The sequence below is a fragment of the Ictalurus furcatus genome, chromosome 1 (genome assembly GCF_023375685.1).
Source record: "Ictalurus furcatus strain D&B chromosome 1, Billie_1.0, whole genome shotgun sequence".
Taxonomy (NCBI): domain Eukaryota; kingdom Metazoa; phylum Chordata; class Actinopteri; order Siluriformes; family Ictaluridae; genus Ictalurus; species Ictalurus furcatus.
In genome coordinates this window covers 19,183,709-19,206,907 of record NC_071255.1, presented here as the reverse complement: position 1 = coordinate 19,206,907, position 23,199 = coordinate 19,183,709, and the positions used below count along the sequence as shown (strand labels likewise).

The 23,199-nt window shown below is 37.6% G+C and overlaps 1 protein-coding gene across 3 annotated transcripts; it reads right to left on the bottom strand.

The window, feature by feature from the left end:
* Positions 1-1,406: 1,406 nt before the first annotated feature.
* On the bottom strand, positions 1,407-22,019 carry cpne3 (copine III). Of its 3 annotated transcripts, none has more exons than XM_053631199.1 (16): positions 21,931-22,019; positions 19,136-19,276; positions 18,844-19,023; positions 17,731-17,805; positions 17,013-17,084; positions 16,561-16,641; positions 14,741-14,830; positions 13,836-13,934; positions 13,647-13,733; positions 13,464-13,523; positions 13,232-13,365; positions 12,180-12,234; positions 12,045-12,096; positions 11,794-11,927; positions 7,016-7,252; positions 1,407-6,170 (listed from the first exon to the last, which is right to left on the bottom strand). In XM_053631199.1, exons 2-16 carry the CDS (start codon positions 19,265-19,267, stop codon positions 6,027-6,029), a joined length of 1,632 nt encoding a protein of 543 aa, XP_053487174.1. In that variant the 5' UTR covers positions 19,268-19,276; positions 21,931-22,019; the 3' UTR covers positions 1,407-6,026. The 3 variants fall into 3 exon arrangements, with proteins under 3 accessions (XP_053487174.1, XP_053487193.1, XP_053487183.1); XM_053631218.1 differs by lacking the exon at positions 21,931-22,019 and adding an exon at positions 6,653-6,767 and having other exon boundaries at positions 6,080-6,170; XM_053631208.1 differs by lacking the exons at positions 1,407-6,170; positions 21,931-22,019 and adding an exon at positions 6,229-6,767.
* Between the last annotated feature and the right edge of the window lie 1,180 nt (positions 22,020-23,199).

Sequence of the window (23,199 nt, the reverse complement as noted above, 5' to 3'; positions counted from 1 at the left end):
TATTCAGAAGTCTGTATTTTTAATGTGTTTTAAAGACATCTTGCAAAAGGGGAGCCTCGGTCAAATGTTATTTACAGTTAATGGGTTGCTTGGCTATAAGACATTTGAGAACCACTATTATAGAGAACAATTTAACAGGATAGCACATACTACAAAAAGTGCTGTGTTAGGTATATTCATAAAAATGTTTTAATATTTCAACATTAGCAAATGGCTGCTGGTTCATTTAATCAACTGAATGTATTGAGATGTTTCAAATCACCTGCTAGAGCCATATCTCCCTGTAGTTCTTGCCTGGTTACTGTAGCTAAGGAGGGTTGAGCCTGGTCAGTACCTGGATGTGGTATTAGTGAGGCCTGCAGAGGTTGCTCACCTTGTGGACTGTATGGGGCCTAATGCCCCAGTATACACTATACACTATATATAGTTATTTGACAATTTAACTAGTATACAATTTAACCAGTATACACTATACACTATACAATACACAATACACTATACTGTAGAAACAGCACTGTCTTCCGGATGAGACGTTAAACCGAACTCTCTGTGGTCATTAAAAATCCAAGGACACTTATCCTAAAAGAGTAGGGGTATAATCCTGGCATCCTGGTGAAAAATCCCCCAACCTTATCTATCATGACCCCCCTAATAATCTCTAAATAATCTCCCATCTCTAAACTGGCTACATCACTTTCCTCTCCTCCCTGGTGTGTGCTGGGCATTCTGGTGCACCATCATCCAGATGGATGCTACTAGTGGTGGTTGATGAGAACCCCCCCCCCCCCCCCAAAATGTAAAACAGACACTTTAAGTGTCTAGGAACATACCTTATAACATACATTAATACGTTATATAAATGTAACTAACTTCACGTGTGAACTGTTGTATGGTGTGTGTTGTGTGGTCACTATGTATAAGGAAAACTAACATGGGCTTAGAGTGAAACATAGTTAATAAACAATTTTTCACCTTTGTTATTCTTTGAATGGAACTTCCTGCCATATTTTGGAATGATAAAGAGTAAAAATGCCCTAAAAGGTCTGTCTTCTCACTCTCTCTTCACTTTATTTTGTACTACAAAATAGATATGTTTATATTATTTTGTTTATTATTATTATTATTATTATTATTATTATTATTATTATTATTATGAGGCCAACAAAGTAAGTTTGTTTGGACAACTGTGAAAAATATATTCTAAGACTTTATGCCTGTAGCTTTCATTCCAGGTGGGATGATATGTGGTAATAATGATATGCTACAATCTCTTTTCATGCTGTGTTTATATAAATAAAATGACATTAAAAAGCAGACTTGAATGTATTGTGAATTAATAATAATAATTATAATAATAATAATAATAATAATAACACTCCTTACATATTGTCACAGTGCACCTAAGAAAACACAGAAGTCAATTTACATTGAAAAATTTATTGTTGTTCTGTTAGAACAGGCATCTCCATTCTGATCACTTCTTTGGCTGAAGAATATAGGTCAAAGTGAATACAAAGCCAACATCTTATTATAGTTGTCACTGTTCCAGTTCAATCCATTTCACTCTTGAGATGAGTTGATATTGTGGTCGGCACAATGCTTATATGATATGTGGTTGTCATATATTGTAGTCATTGTGTTTAACGTAACCGTATGTGGTTATTGTAATCAAATATGGACTCTTTACTTGACACTGAACTGAAAACTGGTCCACCACAGTGAGTACAATCAGCCAATCAGGCATAAATGCAATATATAACAACATAACACAATGTCACACGTGTGTGTATATATCACTTCCCACAGTGTTTGGAGAATTTGTATCATTATAGCTTTCTAACAACTGCTTGGACATTTGTTTATACCAAACTCCACATTTTAAAAACATTAAACACAAAAGTAAAATAGTGCACAAAAATTTTATTCTCTAACCCAAGAGATTGAAAAATGTTATATTACAACTAAGCATGGTTAGATGCATCTGTAAATTCAAATAATAGTTTTATAAAACTAGAATCAGCTCATTAATACTGTAATCAGTGGCGACTAGTCCTAAAAGTTTTGGGGAGGGCGCAAACAAACTGAAAATCACACCGTTAGTAATGCGGGACTGCATGTAATTGTTAAACAGCCATTTAATAGGTGATATAACAATGTATCACCTCTGCTGAGCTAAAAATGGCAAGTGTAACTTAACACATGCAATAAGCAAATTAGTGAATTTGAGTTTAATGTGGGTTTACAATCAGTAATAAATCAAATGTAATCAATCAAAAAACTGTAATCTCTATAAAAAATTTAAAAAAATAAAAATTTAAATAACCACTGTAATGTTGCATAAACAATGGCCAGTAGTTTATACAATAAATCATAAATCCTAAAATTTCTTCATGGAAATGCTAACCATTTAAAAAAAAAAAAAAAAAAAAAAAAAAAAAAAAAGGGTAATATAGACAGAAGTGTAAAACCTTGCTTTAACCATGACAACCACCCAAAGCCCAAAGGCAGCAAAGACAAACAAGACTATTTGTTTGTCTACCATTTGGATGTTTGGTAGACAACTTACAGCATTAAACAAGTTACCTCACCCCCATATAAACATAACTAACACAGTGTGGGATCACTTTAAAAGGGAAAAATCAGCCAAAGTTACAGTGAGTCCTTTATGAAGTTAAAAATTATGCACATTGCATCAAACACATTTTTGTCCAACTAAGATAGCTTTTTTTAAACTATAAATTTCTTGAAGTATAAAGTCAAAATGATTTTGTTGCAGGAAATTAGTTAAGAGGAATCTTTTCAACATTTAACATAGCATAATACCTACATATAGATCTGGAGTCTACTCTGGGAACACTGGGTGCCTGTTGATCACACAAACTCATTCACACATTCATTTGCATCAAAGGGGCAGATTAGCATAGCCACTTGACCTAGTGACATATTTTTGGTGGTTGAAAGGAAAGCAGAGGAAACCCACAGAAACACAGTGAACCAGGAACCCTGGTGTGAGGTGGCTACCTATGCTGTGAGGTAGCAACACGACTCAATTTGCCACTCTATTCCCATTCAGAGAGGCTATAAACAATATCAATAAATCAGTGTGATTAATATTATGGCACTTAATTAGCATAACTGCTCACAAGCAACATTAACAATTAAAGCATTTTCATTAACAGAACTGTGTAAACTGACAAAATAATTTTCCTTGAAATATAAAAGTAATTTTTATAACGAGATATATATACAGTTTGAATAAAAATTATTATAGCAGTGCTGGAAACCTGATATATAAGGCACCAAGAGAGATTCAATGTAACAAAAAAAAATTATAGAAAAAAACAAAAAAACAAAAAAAAACACCAATTTGAACCAATATGTGTAAACATGCAGTTGGGCTATGTTCACATTAGTAGCTTTAGTGCTCAATTCAGATTTTTTTTGCTCAGATCTGATCTTTTTGCCTTGATGCTTCATATTTGTATTTGTACAAGTCCTGGCAAAAATATATAATCACCACACTTACAGGCTGCTCACCCAGGTTTTTTACTTCATAGCAAATAAACAAATCACAGATATGACACAAAGCAAACAATTTTTGTTTAATATCTGAACATTCTGGCTTCCAGAAACATACCTCAATCAAATTATATTAAACTGTTTTAATTAATGTCTTTTTTCCTAGAACAAACAGAGGAAAAAAAATTATGGAGTCACTCAATGTTGAGGAAAATATTATGGAATCATCAACAACAACAAAAATCACAATTAGTACTTTGTTGCTCCTCCTCTGGCTTTTATGACAGCCTGAATTCTTTGAGGCATGGACTTCAGCAATGAAAAACAATATTCTCCATCAAGCTGGTTCCAACTTTCTCGAATAGCAGTTGACAGATCAGCTTTGCAGGATGGAGCCTTGTCATGGACCAATGTTAATTTCCACCATAAATTTTCTATTGGACTGAGATCCGGACTGTTTGCTGACCATGTCATTAGGTTGATATGCCTTTCCTGAAGAAAAACTTTAACACTTTGCTCTGGGGCAAGATGCAATATCATCCTGAAAAATGACTTGATCACCACCAAACCTATTATTTTCAATTGATGGAATGAGAAAAGTGCCCAGAATTTCAGTGTACACTTGTGCATTGACTTTTGACGTCTCCCCTAGTCCTTCACCTGACATGAAACTCCATATCATATCATAAATGAGTGGGGAAATTTGAGTGTTTTCTTCAGGGAATCATTTTATGTGTTTCATTAGCGCGGCACCAGACAAAAGTTCCAGCATCATCTCCTTGGCCAATTTAGATTCATGATTCATCACTGAATATCACTTTCATTCAATCATCCACACTCCATGATTGCTTCTCTTTAGCCCACTGTAAGCTTGTTTTCTTCCATTTAGGTGTTAGTGCTGGTTTTCATTTGGCTTTTCTATATGTAAACCCAAATTCATTCAGCCGATTTCTTACAGTTCTGTCACAAACATTGACTCCTGTTTCTGTCCATTTGTTTATCTTTAATGTCTTTCTTGGTCTACCTGTATGTTTTCCTTTTATACCCTTCCCATTTTGTTTATACTTGCACCAAATTTTAGACACAGCTGACTGGGAACAACCAACATCTTTTGACACACTCCATGTTGGATTTCCTTCTTGAAAGAGTTTTATAATAATTTCCGTTGTTTCAACTCCCTTGTTGGGACCAGGTTACCTTTCAAAAAGTCCTAGGTTAAGGTCCGTAAGCACACTCTTTTAACTGCAGACTAATTTGAATTTTTAAACTTGTGCTGGAATTTGCTTTTGAAATGCAAATTATAAGGTGATTCCATAATTTCTTCCTCTACTTGATCTGGAAAAAATATGCCATTAATTAAAAATAATTTCATTTAACATGTTTGAGGTATGTTTCACAAAGCCAAAATGTACAGCTATTAAACAAAAAATGTTTTGTCTCATATCTGTGATTTGTTTATTTGCTACGAAGTAAAAAATTCAGGTGAACATCTAAGTGTGGTGATTCCATATTATTTCCAGGGGTTGTATATACTGTAAGGGCATAAACTAGGTATGGCAAAGTACAGCACTTGTACAGGAAATCAGAAAAACAAAGTGTGATCAAATAAGATTGAAAAGATCTGCCTTCTGGCTTCACACAGCTCTGTATAACATTTAGGAAAAATAGTACTTGGGACACTTCTGTAATGTGAACATAGCCTTAGTGGAGAGTTACATGAAACTACAGCCTCTGTGTCTGGATTCTTAAAGAGCAACTCCAAGTATGAGCTTATTTGATTGCTGTCAAAACATATCCATTCATGGATCCATTTTCTGTACCGCTTATCCTATACAGGGTCATGGGGAGCTTAGCCTATCCCAGGGGACTTGGGACACAGGGTGGGGGACACCCTGGATGGGGTTCCAACCCATCACTCGGCACAACTGCATACACATTCACACACTACGGACAATTTGGAAATGAGAATCAATGTACAATGCGTGTCCTTGGACTGGGGGCGGTTGACACAAAGCACACTTGACTATTGTTTGCGCATTTAGTGGTGGGATGTTAACTGGTATAAAGAATCAGAATCTTGTTTCTGCACCAGTAACAAAAGCTTTCCACAGATTTAATTTGCCTTTCTGAATAAAAAGCTTCAGCATTTAGATAAGTCTTTCAGATTATTCATTTTGAAGTTGTAATCATGATATTGTGCAGTTTATGCTTTTCAAATCATGCTGTCTGCAACTTGTGAACAACATTCATTGCCATTGAGCATGCAGGTTAGATTTGGCATTTTCTTGTGATAAATGAGTAAATGTAAAGAGTAAATGTATGTACTGGACTATCTTATTAATATAAACATTTGTTACCAGTAGATATGGAGTTTATGATCCCAAATAAGCTTTTACATGCTTCCTTAGAATGACTCATTTAGTAAGGGACCAGAGCGTTGTACATGAATTAAGTTGTTTGTTGTCTGGAGCTGGTGAGGTCTCTTACTGGTAGTTGCTGAAGTAGCATTAGGCATTTAGCTTCGTTTGCCCATCAGAATCAGCTACAGGGGTACTTGAATTAAGAGGGCTGAGCTTCAGCATGTTGAAATAATTGACAACCTGACCAGGAACCTCTGCCAGCACACTCTGTGCCAATGCCTCTTTAGGAGCCTGCAAGCACACAGAGACAGAGAGAAAGGGAAGCTGGTGTTACAGTGGTGCTTGCAAGTTTGTGAATGTTCACCTAGAATGTTCACAAACTTGAAAAAGGGTTGCACCAGATACTAAATGCAAAGGTCCACATAGTTTTGCCACTCACAGATATGTAATATTGGATCCTTTTCCTCAAATAAATAAACCAAATATAATATTTTTGTCTCATTTGTTTAATCGGGTTCTCTTTGTATACTTTTGGAACTTGTGTGAAAATCTGATGATGTTTTAGGTCATATTTATGCAGAAATGTAGAAAATTCTACAGGGTTCACAAACTTTCAAGCACCACTTTAGTCACAGAGAGCACCAAGAGAGGTGAGGCACTAATTCATTATTCATGTTACATTTTGCATGTCCTTTATGATCCAATCCATGCAACCTTTAGTGCATAGAAAAGCAAGGTGAAGTCAGCAGAGAATAAGACTATAATGGCCCTACATGTCTACGAAGGGGTTGGATCATGGGGAGGATGCAGTTTTTTAAATGTGAAGTAGGACACAACTTGTTGAGGCAACTCTGCCAGTACACATTGGGCAAGTGCTTCCCTGGGTGCCTGAAATGAGATGGAAAAAGAGGGAAAGGCTGCCAGAGCTTCAACCAAAAAACACACACACTGAAGAGGACATGCACATAATCAAGATGTTTTACGTAAACATGTTTACATAATCACTAATATTCCTATGCAATAATCAACTTTACTCCCTATGTACTATACCTATTTGTATATATGTATATAAAATTAGAGGAAAAAAAAGACAGGCCTACAGCCAGAATACTACAGCCGTGCAGAGGCCAACTTACATTCTGGAACTTTCTGTAAGGCACAAACTGCACAATGTCCCGCACAGCTGGCTCTCCTGATGGAGCTTTCAGGCGCCCATCATCCCCATCCAGGATCTCCATGTCAGTGAAGTCAGCCCCGCCCACACCCACAATTATGATGGACATGGGTAAATGGGAAGCAGCTACAATGGCAGCTCGGGTCTGGTCCATGTCTGTGATCACGCCGTCCGTGATAATGAGCAGAACAAAGTATTGCTGTCTCACAGAGAAACACAGAGGGAAGAAATGAAGAACAGTGTAAAATACAAGCAGCTATAGTATATGAACTTCAGCACTGCAAATAAAAGTTTTTTTTTATATTAAAAACAAATTTAATAATACAAAATGTGCTTATTTCAGTTTAAAACAAACCTTAAGTATATTTTACTATAAAGTCCCCTCTAAAAGTACTGGAACGGCAAGGCCAATTCCATTGCTTTTGCTATACATTGAACACATTTGGTTTTCAGATCAAAACATGAATATGAGACAATAGGTCAGAATTTCAGCTTTCATTTCTTATATATATATTATTATATTCCCCAAAATTCTAGAAACAATACCCCATAATGACAATGTGAAAGAAGTTTGTTTGAAATCTTTGCAAATTTATTAAAAATAAAAAACAAAATAGCACATGTACATAAGTATTCACAGCCTTTGCTCAATACTTCGTTGAAGCACCTTTGGCACCAATTACAGCCTCAAGTCTTTTTGAGTATGATGCTACAAGCTTGGCACACCTATTTTTGGGCAGTTTGAACCCACCCATTTTTTTAAGTGATCAAAAATACTGGAACATGTGACTGATGTTTCTTGCTTGTTTAAACAATGAATAGCTCTAAATGTCTACTCTTGGATTGAGCCATAGGTTTCACCTGTGAAGACTGCATTTGTTGTTAAAAAAGGATAAACCAACATGAAGACCAGAGAGCTCTCTATGGGAGAAAAGCAAGCCATTTTGAGGCTGGCAAAAGAGGGAAAATCTATCAGAGCCATTGCACAAGCATTGGGCATAGCCAATATAACAATTTTGAATGCCCTGAAAAAGAAAGAAAGCACTGGTGTACTAACAACCAGACATGGAACAGGTCAGCCAAGGAAAACAACAGCAGTTGATAACACAAACTCTACAGCTCTAAAGAAAAACCCAAAAACTACTTTGGGAAAAAGTGGAAGGTTTAAGATGCAAAACACGCATCAGCAGTAAGAATCAGAAGGCCTGGATTGGAAATCACAAAGAAATACAGAGATGAGCCACAAAGGTTCTGGAACCGAGATTAACCTCAACGAAAGTGCTGGAAAGTCTAAAAAGTGTGAAGAAAGAAAGGATCTGCTCATGATCCAAAATACAGAAGCTCATCAGTAAAGCATGTGGAGGTAGTGTCATGGCTTGGGCTTGCATGGCCACTTTTGGAACATGCTCACTAATCTTTATTGATGATGTAACTCGTGATGGTAGCAGCAGAATGAATTCAGAAGTCTACAAAAACAAGCCGTCTTCCAATTTACAGAGAAATTCATCCACCCTAATAGGAAGGAACTTCATTATGCAGCAAGACAATGACCCAAAAAAGTATTGCAAACACAACAGAGCACTTCATCAGGGGGAAAAAGTCGAAGGTTTTAGACTGGCCAAGTCAATCACCAGACCTTAACCCAACTCAGCAGGCATTTCACCTCCTGAAGAGGAGGCTGCACTGTGCATCGTTCATTAATAAATTAAACATTCAAATCACAGGTTTATATTAATGTGCTTGTTCAAATACGTTATTATAAAAGCAAATGCACAGGGATTTGTAAGCCGTATACTCCACATAATCTAAGGCTATTAACAAATGGACTAAAAAATATGTTCTTATTTAACTAAGAAAAAACTTTCATTGTTGATATCGTGAAGCATTCTGTAAGGAGATTTTTAAGTTTTTAAATAAAAATAACTTCCCACTGTCAGTGCTTGTTGGCAGTCAGAGGTAAAGCTTTCCACCACAGAAAAAAAAATGGAGGATGTTATGTTTCAGTTTTTTTGCTGCATTTTTTTTCTAATTTCTTAAATATTTCTCTTTTTATTATTGTTATTATTGTTAAATTCAAGATAGGTCAGGGTGTTATTAGAAAATAGTCAACTCCGGGGTGGTAATGGCCTCTGTTTAAGGCTGGGACTCATCTCACCACTCCATCATTGATTTTTTTTTTTTTATGTAACAGCATGCCCTGTTATGTTTTATTCCTTAAATAATAAATACAGACTGGTGAAAGATCTGAAATGTAATGAAGTTGCTATGTTAAGTTTGATAGTTGAGTTTGTATAACTGATCCTGGGCCTGAATTTGATACCTATTGTGATATCACGACACGTACTGGACTCTTTCACTCACTCTATACTTTTATCTGTTGCTGTTATAAACGCAAGGTGATTTTGTTAAAATATACAATATATTTACATAATAAAGATATATACAGATATACAATCATGTGAAAAAATAAGTACACCACATGGAAATTGTTGCCTTTTTTGACATATCTGGACAAGCAAACATTTGATCCTCTTTGAGACAGTGCCTATTAATAAAGTTGATATACTTGAACAAAACCACAAGGAAAAATGGCTTTTTCAATCATTTATTCAACAGAAATATCAGTAGATGTGATATTCTCAAATGGAAAAAGTAAGTACACGCCTCGGAAGTTAGTATTGCCCCCTTTAGCAGAAATAACTTCTTGTAGGCGTTTTGCATAATTGTCCACCAGTCTCTGACATCGGATTGCTGGAATTTCTGACCACTCTCCCATGTAATATTCTTTTAGTTGCAAGATGTTTGAGGGTTTTCTTGCATGTACTGCCTGTTTCAAATCCCCCCACGAGATTTCAATGGGATCCAAACACAGGCTTTTACTAGGCCATTCCATAACCCTCCATTTCTTCTTTTTAAGCCATTCCTTGGTGGATATGCTATTGTACTTAGGATCATTATCCTGTTGAAAAGGTCCACTTTCATAGATGAATCAACAAATGCAAGCTATCCAGTCCCTGAGGCGACGAAGCAACCCCAAACCATAACATTTCCACCACCGTGCTTCACAACTGGTATAAGGTGCTTCTTGTGAAAAGCTGTCTGCTGATACTGTGGCCAAACAACTCTATCTTTGATTCGTCTGTCCAGAGCGCGTTATTCCAAAAGGCCTGGTCTTTACTTATATGCTCATTGGCAAACTGTAATCTGTAGTTGGTAAATACACTGTGAAAAAATATGGTGGTAGACTTCATGAAGAACTCAATCCCACCTGCTCCAATCGGCAGCTGAAGAAGTTCAACCTACCAAAGACAATGATGGTGCACTTCTACACCTCAGTCATTGAGCCCATACTCACCTCCTCAATCACCATCTGGTACTCTGCTGCCACTGCCAAGGACAAGGGCAGACTGCAGCATGTCATTCGCTCTGCTGAGAAGGTGATTGGCTGCAATCTGCCACCCCTTCATGACTACACTTCCAGGACCTTGAAGCGGGCAGTTAAAATTGTGGCTGACCCCTCATCCTGGACACAAACTTTTCAAGGCACTCCCCTCCAGTGGTAGGCTGCGGTCCATCAAGACCAAAATGTCACGCCACAAAAACAGTTTCTTTCCATCCGTAACTGGCCTCATCAACAATACTCAGAACTGGCCATGGTCTCTTATCCGCCACTTATCTTTATATTTTTATATTTATGCTGATGGTTTTCATAGCTTTATAGTTTTGTCATGCTTCTGATTTTCGTAACTTTCTATCTGGCTTACCTTAATACCGTATATTATTTATTTATTACCATATATTATTTTAGTTCTTCTATTTTACTGTTATTTTTAAGCACCAGTAAACCAAGACAAATTCCTTGTACATGTAAACCCACAGTACTTGGCAATAAAGGTGATTCTGATTCCTGTCTAAAAAGAACATTAGAGCAAGACTAGAAAGGCTTTTTCCTGGCACACCTCCCATGCAGGTCAAATCTGTGCAATCTCTTTCTGATTGTAGAAGCATGCACTGTAACACCAACAGTTGCAAGACTTACTGTTGCAAGCAGATCATGTGATGAAATTTTGGGGTTTTTGGAGACTTATTTTTGTATCAGACGGTCTGCTCTTGGGCTGAATTTGCTGGGACAGCCAATTCTGGACAAATTGGCAGTCGTTTGAAATCTGCGTCACTTGTAGCTTATTTTCCTTACAGTGGAATGTATTTCAAATCATCTTTTTAAATCCTTTGCCAGACTCACAGGCATCAACAACCTTTTTTCTGAAGGCCTTATAGAAGAACTCTTTAGATCTTGGCATGATGACACGACACACCTCAATAACAAAGGGAACACCATGCACTAGATATGAGAGGGGTATAAATAAGACAGGTTCCACCTGCACTCCCTAAGCAGCTTCTAATCACTGGCACCCAATCTTGAACACCTGATTCTAATTTTATGGATTTGAAGGTGTGATAAATGTAGGGGGTGTACTTCCTTTTCCCATGTGACTGATCATCTTTTTTTGTTCAACTTTATTAACAGGCATGGTTTCGAAGAGGATCAAATGTTTGCTTGTCCAAATGTGTTTAAAAAATTAATTAATTAATTTCAATGGGGTGTACTTATTTTTTCACATGACTGTACAAAAGGTCTTGTATGTGCAAGATTTTCAATGAAAGGGGATCAATTGCTTTTAAAATCAAATGGTTTTAACTGAGATAGTGGTAGTGGTTGTGTTCGGTGTTGATACTCACACTGGCTGATTTCTGTTGTTGCGCCTGCTTGGCAAATTTGCTCACATGTCTGATGATGGGAGCAAAATTAGTTGGCCCATAAAGTTTGACCTGGGGCAGGCACATCCTGTAAGCTTCCACCATACCCTCTACTCCTACAGAAGCAACATCAGACACACACCAAACATCATCTACCATTCCCCCTCTGACCAATTATTCCATAACAAAAGGAGCTTATTGTCCTGCAACTTGATATTACTTCTATTACATACCAGCACAGAATGGATTAGATGGATTGAAGTTAAGTGGAAACTCATGAGACACCTGTAAAACAAATGTACTCATAACATGTTCATATTCCAATACCTTCATTACCAGAACTAAAGTTAGAATATGTTCATATTTACCTGCCAGTTTGGAGGAATCTGTGCCCCAAACCCAAAGGCTGGGAACAATTTGTCACTGCAAAAGACAATTAATTTTTTTACCAGAGGCAAAAAAATTGAATTTATCCCTGTTTTGGGGTGCCCGTGTTCAGCACTGAATTTATCTGTGATGTTACAGTTACATTTACATATCACTTTTCTAGACACTCAAAGTGATTTACATAGTATTTTTTTTTTGGGGGGGGGGGGGGGTCTCCTCAACCACCACTAGTGTGTAGCATCCACCTGGATGATGCGACGGCAACCATAATGCACCAGAACACCCACCACACACCAGATATTAGTGACACTTTACAGCACACTTTACAGCAGTGGTTAATGACTCCCATGAAAGTAGAAACACAGGGCTTTAAGAATATGTTTAAGAATTAATTTTTCATAAGTATTCCTTTTTTACCTAGCCTACTAGGTTGAAACATTATATTTTTATTGTGGCGGTTGTGTACAGTGTTTTACTATTGAAAAAGCTTTAGTTCTGCTGTCTGTTTTATCTCTGTACCTGTTATTGTAGAGCGGTATGAATTGTTTGCCCAGCAGGGAGGTCACACCCACCCTTTCCCATCAGCCTGCTCACCAGTAGCTAAACACAGACTCAAGATACTCTACACACAGAAACCCAACAGTGTCCTGACTAATCTTATAACAGACTTGCAGTGATAAAATAATTCATTTGAGCATACTGATTGAAAATGTCCAATAAGTCGGAATTGAACACCAGTGTAACAAGTGAATTTCCCCAGTGTGGGATCAATAAAGTTATTCTTATCTTCTTATCTTATTTTAATGAGTGCATGAAAGTGCAAACCGTTTACTCTTCATGAGTAATGGCAAACCAACACATTTTTCCTTTTGTGTAGTAGTGAAGTGAGACAAATAAATTCTCAATTTCATGTCTAAGAAAAAATCCAGATCCTTTTCTATGCAATGGTGATAAATGAGACCAGATTTGTATCTGCCCTGTTTTAAGCACTAAAATTATTTGCATGGTTTAGATTCCATTCTTGCAACTTCACCTGTCATAATCCTGAATCACCAGGCCAACAGACCAGATGGCGGAAAGGTACTCATTGACCCCATTAGGACTGATGTAGTGCAAAGATTCAGGAGACTTTGGGTCACCGTTTGACCCTGTGAAGTCCACTCCAACCTGCAGCAGAGGAAGCATGACAGATGGTAGCCTTATGCTGAGGACCATACTTGACACACTTCAATAAAAGTCTATATTCATGATTGAAACAATCTTACAGTGAAATTCAACTGGCAGCCACCCATGATGTAATCCAAAAATGTGTACTCCTTCACAACCTAAGCAAGAAAAAATAAATAAACAAACAATTTTACATGACAAAAACTAATTCAAAACACAGGAACAGCATCTTTTACAATGGTGTAAAGCAGCAGAAGAGGGCGTGAGACCCGGTACCATACCTGGCAAATTTTCACACTCACAACACCAGAGTTCTTATAGCTCTTCTTCTTCAGCTTTTTCTTCATGTTTATACAATCAAACTCTGCCTGTAGCACATAACACAACTGTTGTGACAAACAGAAATAGAATATAATGACATTTAACAGTTCTGAAAGTAAAAATTAAAGTATTTTAAAAGGTGTTCTCACTGGTGAAGTGCATGTAGCCTCCTGCAGGCGTTTCATATTCGTCTCAAAAATGCCAATAAGGTCATGTGACCCGTCATTGTCATAGTCGTAACATTCCACCTTCGGAGGTATCAAAGTAACAATGTGACCATCTATATCTCATTCTCTAATGTCACACTGACACAGCAAGGCAGACAGTAATAGATGGCATGCATCGACACCAAACCAAGAACCATAGATAGGCAAATATCTATGATTCTCTCTATGATGTACATTTGTACAAGTGATTATGATTTGAAAATTGAGTATGATGCTGCTTAAAAAGGAACAGCAGGACAATGCTTTACAAAAGCATAAAAATTAGCACCAGCCACGGTAAAATTAGTTATGAAATCAGTAATGTAATGTAAATATTAAATGATAACATATGGTATGTGATATGATTTTAAAAACACACCATACTAAACCAGATATCTAATATTAATACCAAATAAAAGCTGGAATAGGGTTGGGTTTCTAAACCAACACCAATCCAGGACCATGCAACACATCACTCTGGAAGGAAAACGACATAACTGCACTACTCTATTGGGAACACATTTAAGAACATTGGCATTAATCCAAACCATGTGATATAATTAAACTCAACTGAACCACTTTATGACAGTCGTCTTTCCTTTTTGAAACTTTTGGAAGTAAAACAAAAAAACATCAAAGTATTATTAGACAAATAATAGACAGCTATCAAACAACTCTGCATGCATTCATTCATTAAAAAGGATTTCAAGATTTAATACACTCTCAAATGAGCCAAAGAAACCATTATATTAGCAACAAGTCCATGAACATGTCCGATAAGGCGCATTAAATGCAATTAAAATGCTTGATGCCAAATCATGATTTGCTAGTGTAAGGATACACATTACCTTGATGGGTTTCTCCAGGTCTGCTCCACAGAGAGATTGCAGAGGGATTTTAAAAGGTCTCCAACAGGGGTTAAGGTTGTTCTTCACCACCTATGATAACAAAATGAAGGAAAGATGCATCTTCTTAAGTCAGCAGAATGTTTAAATAGTAAGTATGCAGATTATGTCATCTGACTGTACAGCAATTTAGCAAAACAGGCACCTTATTTATTTGATTCTTACAATAAAGGGGTCAAGTAATGCAAGAATTAGCACAGGATTAAAAATAATAAAACACTATATGTGACTATCTCCAAAACGATAAAACCCATTAGTAGAATTTTAACTAAATACACAACAGCACTCATTGAAATAAATTAAAAATAACGTTATATTGCTTTTTCATTCTTACTTGACTAATAGGCTTTATATTTTGAAAGTGGCTATTACATCTTCAAAATAGGCAATTCATCTATTTGTTTAAATAAAATACACTGCCTGAGCACTTTATTAGAAACACCTGTACACCTACTCATTCATGCAATTATCTAATCACCCAATCACGTGCCAGCAGTGCAATTTATAAATGCTTGCAGACATGGGCCAGCAGCTTCAGGTAATGGAACAAATGTGATTATCTAGGTATTTCTATGACTGCTGATCTCCTTGGATTTTCACGCACAACAGCCTATAGAGTTTACTCAAAATGGTGCATGTGATGAGGAGGAGCTAGGAGCCAGACTGGCCTGGCACTGAGTTGTCTAATCAGAGGGAGAGAGCAATAAAAGAGCGGCTGGAAACAGCAGAGGGGGAGGGAGGGAGAGACACGCGCGTGGTTTACATTTGACCCACATTTGTGTGTTTCTGTTACATTGCAATGAAGAAAAAACATCCAGTGAGCGGAGGGTCTGCATGCTGAAACACCTTGTTGATGAGAGAGATCAGAGGAGAATGCCCAGACTGGTCTGAGGTGACAAAAAGTCTATAGTAACTCAAATAAACACACTTAACAGCCGTAGTGATCAGAAAAGCATCTCAGAATGCATAACTCATCGAGCTTTGAGGTGGATGGGCTACAAGAGCAGAGGAACATGTTGAGTTCCACTTCTGTCAGCAAAGCACAGAAAGCTGAGGTTGCAGTGGGCACAGACTTGCCAAAACTGGACAAATTAAGAGTGGAAAAACATAGCCTGGTTGATGAATTTTGATTTCTGCTGAGGCACACAGATGGCTAGGGTCAGAATTTGGCACATGGACCCAACCTGCCTTGTGTTAACAGTCCAGGCTGGTGAAGGTGGTGTAATGGTGTGGGGAATGTTTTCTTGTCACACTTTGGGCCTGTTAATACCAATTAATCATTGCTTGAATGCCACAGTCTATTAGGAGTATTGTTGCTGAGCATGTGCATCCCTTAATGGCCACAATTTACCCATCTTCTAATGGGTACTTCCAGCATGATAATGCACCATGTCACAAAGCAAAAGTCATCTCAAACTGGTTTCATGAACATGACAATGAGTTCAGTGTTCATCAGTGGTCTTCCCAGTCACCGGATCTGAATCCAGTAGAACACATTTGGGATGTGATAGAATGGGAGATTCACAGCATGAAAGTGTACCTGAAAAATCTGCAGGAATTGTGCGATGTCAACATGGACCAGAATCTCAAAGGAATGTTTCCAACATCTTGTGGAACCTATGCTACAAAGATTGAGGCTGTTTTGAGAGCAAAGGGTTGCCCTACTCAGTATTAGTTCCACCCCCCCCCCCTCCTCCTCCACGCAGAGAATTATACCTCTGTTCTGTATCTGTATTATACCAATTTTCTGCAGAGAATTATACCTCTGTTCTGTGGGCAAGCTGCCACCCTGAGTCGATTTGCCTGTAGAATTCCAGGTAGGGGTCTGATTTTCCAAAGAAATCCTGCAATCAAGACATTTTGCATAAATTATTTAGCTTTGTTGATTAACATTATTTTTTTTAAAGAATTTAAAATACTCAATGTGCAGTACTCAATTACTCAATCAATACTCAATTAAACAGTTTATACGACAAGAAAACATATTTGGTTCAGTTAGGAAAGATGTCCTAGAGCGAGTCTAACAAAAACAATGTACATTAGACATGCTTGCTGGAAAATGGATTCATAAGAGCATTAATTAAATCTGTAATTTTATAACAATTTAAATAATGACAGACATTTTAATATTATGCCTTCACGCTAATGCAAAAAAAGTGTTACTTTAATTTTTTAAAGTTCTTTTTCCATAAAAAAACACTAGGTTTTATCTTACCTTGTTATCCAGCTTCCTGGCCTCGACTTCAAAATTTACCACCCTATTATCCTTAATTTCCTCTGCAATAATCTAGAACAAAAACAAGCATTTTCAACAGAAGGAAAAAAAATTGCTCAAACCTGAAAAAATTAAACTGTCTGGTCTCTTTTCTGCAATTTCTGCAACTTAAACTAGTATTCTGTTCTCCTCCACGTTCTTCCCAATTTGGTCCTCTGCCATTTCCCACTCACTAGTCAGCTCTACCTGGGAAGGGTAAACGTTATCACATGCTTGCTCTAAAACATGTGAAGCCAGTTCTCACATATTTTAAACTCTGATTGAAAGGAGAGAAAGAGAATGACATCCCTCCCACGTAGAAAGCACAGCCAATGATGCTCCCTAGACTACTGTTATGGATGGCTGTGGTATTGGTGGGATCTGAACTTGTGAACAATGTGAGAAAGAGCAACACAATTAATCAGATGGGACAAATAAATGTTTTTGTCCCTCAAATTAAAATGAATCAGACTGTACTGTTCAGCCAAGTATGCAAACATATCAAAACAACCTGCACTGTAAACACTCCTCCATAATTAACTACACTGAAGGTTCCATGAGCAGTCTAACAAATCTAGCAATGGCACGTAACTGCAGCCAATTATAAATACAAAAGCTAAGCAACATATCTCAAATTTCTTTCTGTCATATTAATGCAATATCATGGACGAATATTTACAGTAATGGTTCCTTTTCCTGCTGGTCTTTTGTTCTTCAAGATCAGTGGTCTGGTCAGCTTCCCACTGGACACAATCTGTGTTTCCAAAGGACATAAACAACAAAAACAAAGAAAAAAATGACTAAAAAGTCCTTAAATGTGCCTCAGACACATGCAAACATGAAGAACCCAATTTTTGCGATTGTGAAATCCTGGAGGGAATGAATTATATCCTTCTCTCAACAAATGTCATGACTGGTCTGTGACACGCCTAGGTTTTCTTCCTGGACACTTTTCCCTTCATTTCCAAAGAGAACAGAGTCTCATGGCTAAGCAACAGATATCCTTTAGAGGTGCAGGCCCTAGCTAGCAAGGTGTTTGTTAATGAGGTACTAGTTGTTGAGGGGTTTGTTGCGCTCGGGCTTGGCAGCCACAAGACATCAAACACTACTACATTATGTCGTGCTGATGTAAAAGTTTTGACATATTTAAAGTGCAACCTCTTTTACAGCAAATAATTATTTCTGCATTTACTGCACTAGGCAGTGTCCTCAATTTGCTTCAAAAAGCCAAGCCACACTTTTAACAGTTTCAGCCTTTCCATAGACCACTGTCTGACAAATAGCCCAACAATCAAAACCAACCTAAATGCTGATGTATTGACATGTGACATTGGCAACTCCTGAAAGACAGTCACGTCCTTACAGATGTAGGCGCATTAATCAAGGACGTTTATTCAAAACATGTGAGTAAATTGCACTTTTAGGAACCGATAAGCAGAACTGAAATGTTTTGGGTTTTTTATTTTATCAGTTACCACATTCTTGGAATTTTGTTACCAATTTCTACTTTAGAACCGGGTTTCGATTCCCCAGCCCTGCTGTAGACACATAACAGTGTATTCAGCTAGAGAATGCATGTTACCGTAGTGCATGTATTCTTCTATTAGTGCTTCTCCTATTTCAAGGTGAAAGTACCTTTACATAACTACACATACATGAGTGGAAATATGATGAACTGATATAATAGGACCGTGTAAGAACAACTCAAACAGCATTGCACCAGAAGTTGATAAAGAGAGGGCAGTGTAATTATGATTTTTGTTGATCAACAGTAAACAGCACACTTTCTTACCTGACCCAAGGTACACTCCAACTCTCCAAGAAAGTCATCGTCACTCAGATCAACGGTTTTGTTGTCTATATCGTAAATGCCAAATTTAAGCTTCTGTACGATTTCGAAGTGATAATCTATGAGAAACTTCTTGGCAAATTTGGGATTCAGGCAATTTTGAACTTTTTCTGTGCGGCCCACCTGAGAAGCCAAAAAAATTCCCTTTGTTAAAAATTGGTTATAAACAATGCCATTTTCTTGAGGTCTGGCCTTTACCCACCTTTATTTAGTATGCCAGGTCTTAAATACTCACTTCAAACCACTGATTTCCAGATGCATTCATATGCAAGACACACAGGGGGTCAGACTTGGAGCCCACATCCATGTCCAAAAGATTTTCACAGGAGACTGTGAGCTCCACTTTGGTCACACACTGCATCGCCATTGAAGGAAACTTTAAAACATCATACAGAAAATAATGGTTTTATGGAAAATGTTTGCTTTCAATGTTTTATCTGTCCATGTTTTGTCCACAGTGTTTTAATTTGAAATATGGTGTACTATTATAATAAATAACATACTGTACAGCACCTTGCATACTTATTTACAGCACAGAAGAAAACTTTACCACATCACTTCCGTTATTGCATCACTTCACGTTTTCAAGCACCAAAGTCTAACTCCACCTCTAGGAGTTATATCTGTGTAGTAACTGTGTAACTTTGGAACACAAAGGTTACAAAACACTGAAACAGTTCATCCTCATCCCTTACCACAGCACTTCGGTTTACACGTCTGTAACTTATGCTTACGCGGTGGTCCTCTCCCTAACAATCCTCAGTTTTCAGTTATGTTCCAATAACTATGAATGCAGATCATTCAAAGTTAGGATCCACTTTTTGTTAATACACATAGACAGGCTGTCAGGAAGCTGTGTTATCATCTATGGGAGATGAATTAAAGCTGAATGTAACACTGACTAGGTTTACATGGACACCAATAATCTAATTATTGACCTTATTCTGAATAAGACAATATTTTGATTAAGGTGTTTACATGAGTCACTTTTAGAATATTCCTTTCATGTTCAGGTTTTACATGTTATAGAACGTAGATAGATTAACGGCATGCATCATTACGTTCCCACGCCACGCCATCCGACGTTCCCTGCAGAATTTCCCGTATTAACATACAGTTCATCTTCGTTATGGTACCGTATACAGTTTTAATTTTCAATTTCACGAAATCTTCAAGTGCAGTTCATTATTTGTCATGCTGTACGTGCAAATAGACAACTGCTTGAAGCCAGGGGCTGCGTCCCAAACCACGTACTTACCTACTATATAGTAGCTGAAATAAAGGTATCTCGCCTACTATATAGCAGGTAAATACGCGGTTTCGGACGCAGCTCTGCCGTGTGTGTACGTGTCCTGTTGCAAAATGCAGGGAAAACTCCCACACGACGTTAATAGTGTGATTAAGGTGTTTACATGTCTGTAATGCACATCGATAATGCAACTAAAACAGGAATACTCCACATGTCTTAATTCAATGTGTATACTTCATACACTTACATACTTCGAGTATGACTTTAGTCGGATTAAGGTAATAAAAAATTGCTGTTTACATGGTAGTTTCTTAATCTGAGTATTGTGCTAATCGGGTTAATATTGGATTATTGTTGTCCATGTAAACATACTGACTGACACACCCATGCAGGGCCATAACCACCACAGACATTGAGGGGGACATGTCCTCCACAATAAACAGATATAATTTCATAACATAAAAGAAGACCCCCCCCCCCCCCCCGCAATCTTTTCCACTCTATTAGAGCTTTATTCCATAAAATGGCAGAACATCGTGATCATGAGCTTTTAGGTGCATTATAAAGGCGCCATAAAAACTATACTCCAAGAGGCCATATGAGAGCTTTGTGTCATATAGACTGCTTTTCTGTATAGCTGTGTAACCATTCTTCGAAGGTCTGGAACATCTTGAGGGTGAGTAAATAATTTTGTGCAAGTAATTTTGTCTGGCTAGTTGACACAGTCATGTTGTTTTACTGACACATTATGACAATAATGAAAAGACAATCAAATTATATTAATTTTTTCTTTGGGGAAAAAAGGGTAAGCTGACAGGAACAGGAGAAAAGTTAGCAGTATATACACAGTGGACGTTTTGTAATTCCTATTTGGTCTGCTCTACTGTTTGGAACATATTATTCACTATATCTGTGCATAATAAGATAAAAGCCTGCCTGGGGGTAGAGAGTGAATACATCTGAAATATAATAAACCACTATCTATCTAATCTAACTTGATTTTGTACTGTAATACTCACTGACCTTAATGCAATTATTTTGGTCCTAAATATAAAGGTCTTGCACTATGTATATAAATCATGTGTATATATAAATATTTGGGCCTTTATTACATAGAGAACTAAAAAGGACCATTACATTTGTGACTGCACCCGCACCAAATGGTTTGGTCCCCCAATCTTCGGGATGTGGTTACGGTCTTGCGTGCATGAGTAAAATGCTGTCTGCAAGTTTATCCCCAAAAAAAATTATATATATATATATATATATATATATATATAACTTTTTGTGAAAGTAACATTATAATGACGACTACTTTATTACTTTTTTTTTAAATCATGTTTATGTTCATATTTACTCCTAACTAACCTAGTTCATATTCAAACGATTGTTTGTTTATCTTTCTGCCTACAGTAGATAGTTGGAGCAGCTAAAACAGGTTTTTTTTCTTTAACACAGCTTGGTGATTTGCATTTAACCCAGTGTACTGACATTAGCGACTACTGCGAAGCTACTGGTATTAAATATGATGACTATTCGAGCCATTTTGTCAGCCTCGGAGATCTCATACCAATCTAGCTAACTTAATAATTCACCTCAAAATATTGCGGAATCGTTCATTAACAGCTTGCTAGCAAAGTAAACTGGTTTCGCTGGTTACGTTACCAGGCTAACCTCACATTTGTGTTTAGACACTTACTCTTCAGCTTCAGAGTCTCAGTAAAACGACTACATGACTACTGGACAAATAGACTATAACAGCAGCTAGATGGCAAATTTACCAGTGTAATGTAATTTTTTTCCCGAAGAGAAGATTTCTGGCAGCGACTTCAACTCCACTCCCTTCCGACAGAACACTCTCTTATTGACAACCGTGCGCATGCGCAGAACGCTTGCTTTCGGTTACATTTTGCAGTTTGTCTAAATGCGCGAAGGTGTAGTCACGTTGTGCCTCGCTCGGAGACTTTTTCCGCGTTAAGTAAAGGAAAATAGTCCGTGATTTAATCATTTTCTTGTAACAGGACGTCCCGAAGTTTTTGCCCCACTTATACCAGAGCAGTTTTCCAAGGATTAAATATATATTTTTTTAATGTATTAATGAATTTGAATGGGGCTGCATAGCCCATGCTGACCCATGTCCACTGCCTACAATGGACATGTGAGCATCAGAACCGGACCATAGTGCAGTGGAAGAAGGTGGCCTGGTCTGACGGCGGGTGTATGCGCGTCACTTACCTGGGGAAGAGATGGCTAGAGTTGGGGTACTCGACCCAGGACTCGAACTCGAGTCCAATTATGAAAGAACTTTTGTCACGCAACCGGGTAAATTTATACTCGAACTTGACAAGGACAGTCAAGTCCACATCACGTGTAACATGAAAAGAAAGCTAAAAAATAAATATCAAGATAAAATTGAGATAACAGGAAATGATTGAATGTCTCCCTGCCTGATCACGGGCTTTCTGTGCACATACACTTGAAGCCGCCTCATCATGCGAGTACTGAATTGAGTTCTCTTTTGTGGCTGATTACACTTGGACTGTCAAATAAATACACACACATCATCCAAAATGCAGGTCTAGTCGAGTATTCATGCCTTTTCTTTAGTAATGGAGTCCTGCGGGGTGAGCAGTGGCGTGCATTGCCTATTGTTTTCTCTGTGATGATGACATCTGCTGCCTCCAAGTGTTTCTGGAGCTCTTTCTGAGTGGTCCTTTGCTTTTGGGCTACTCTTCTGACTCTCTGGTCAGAAATCTTACAAAGAGCTCCTGTGCGTGGCCGGTTGATGACAGAGTGATGTTGCTTCCACTTGTGAATAATGACCCCAGTATTGCTTACTGGAGGATTCAGAAGTTTTGAAATATGTCTGTATCCGATTCCATCAATATGTTTTGCAACAATAAGGTTGTGAAGGTCTTGGGAGAGCTCTTTGCTTTTACCCATCATGAGATGTTTCTCGTGTAATACCATGGTAATGAAAAGCCTTTCTATAGACCATCAATTTACTAACCCAGCTGATATTAGTTTGCACAGATAAGGGGTATAATTAC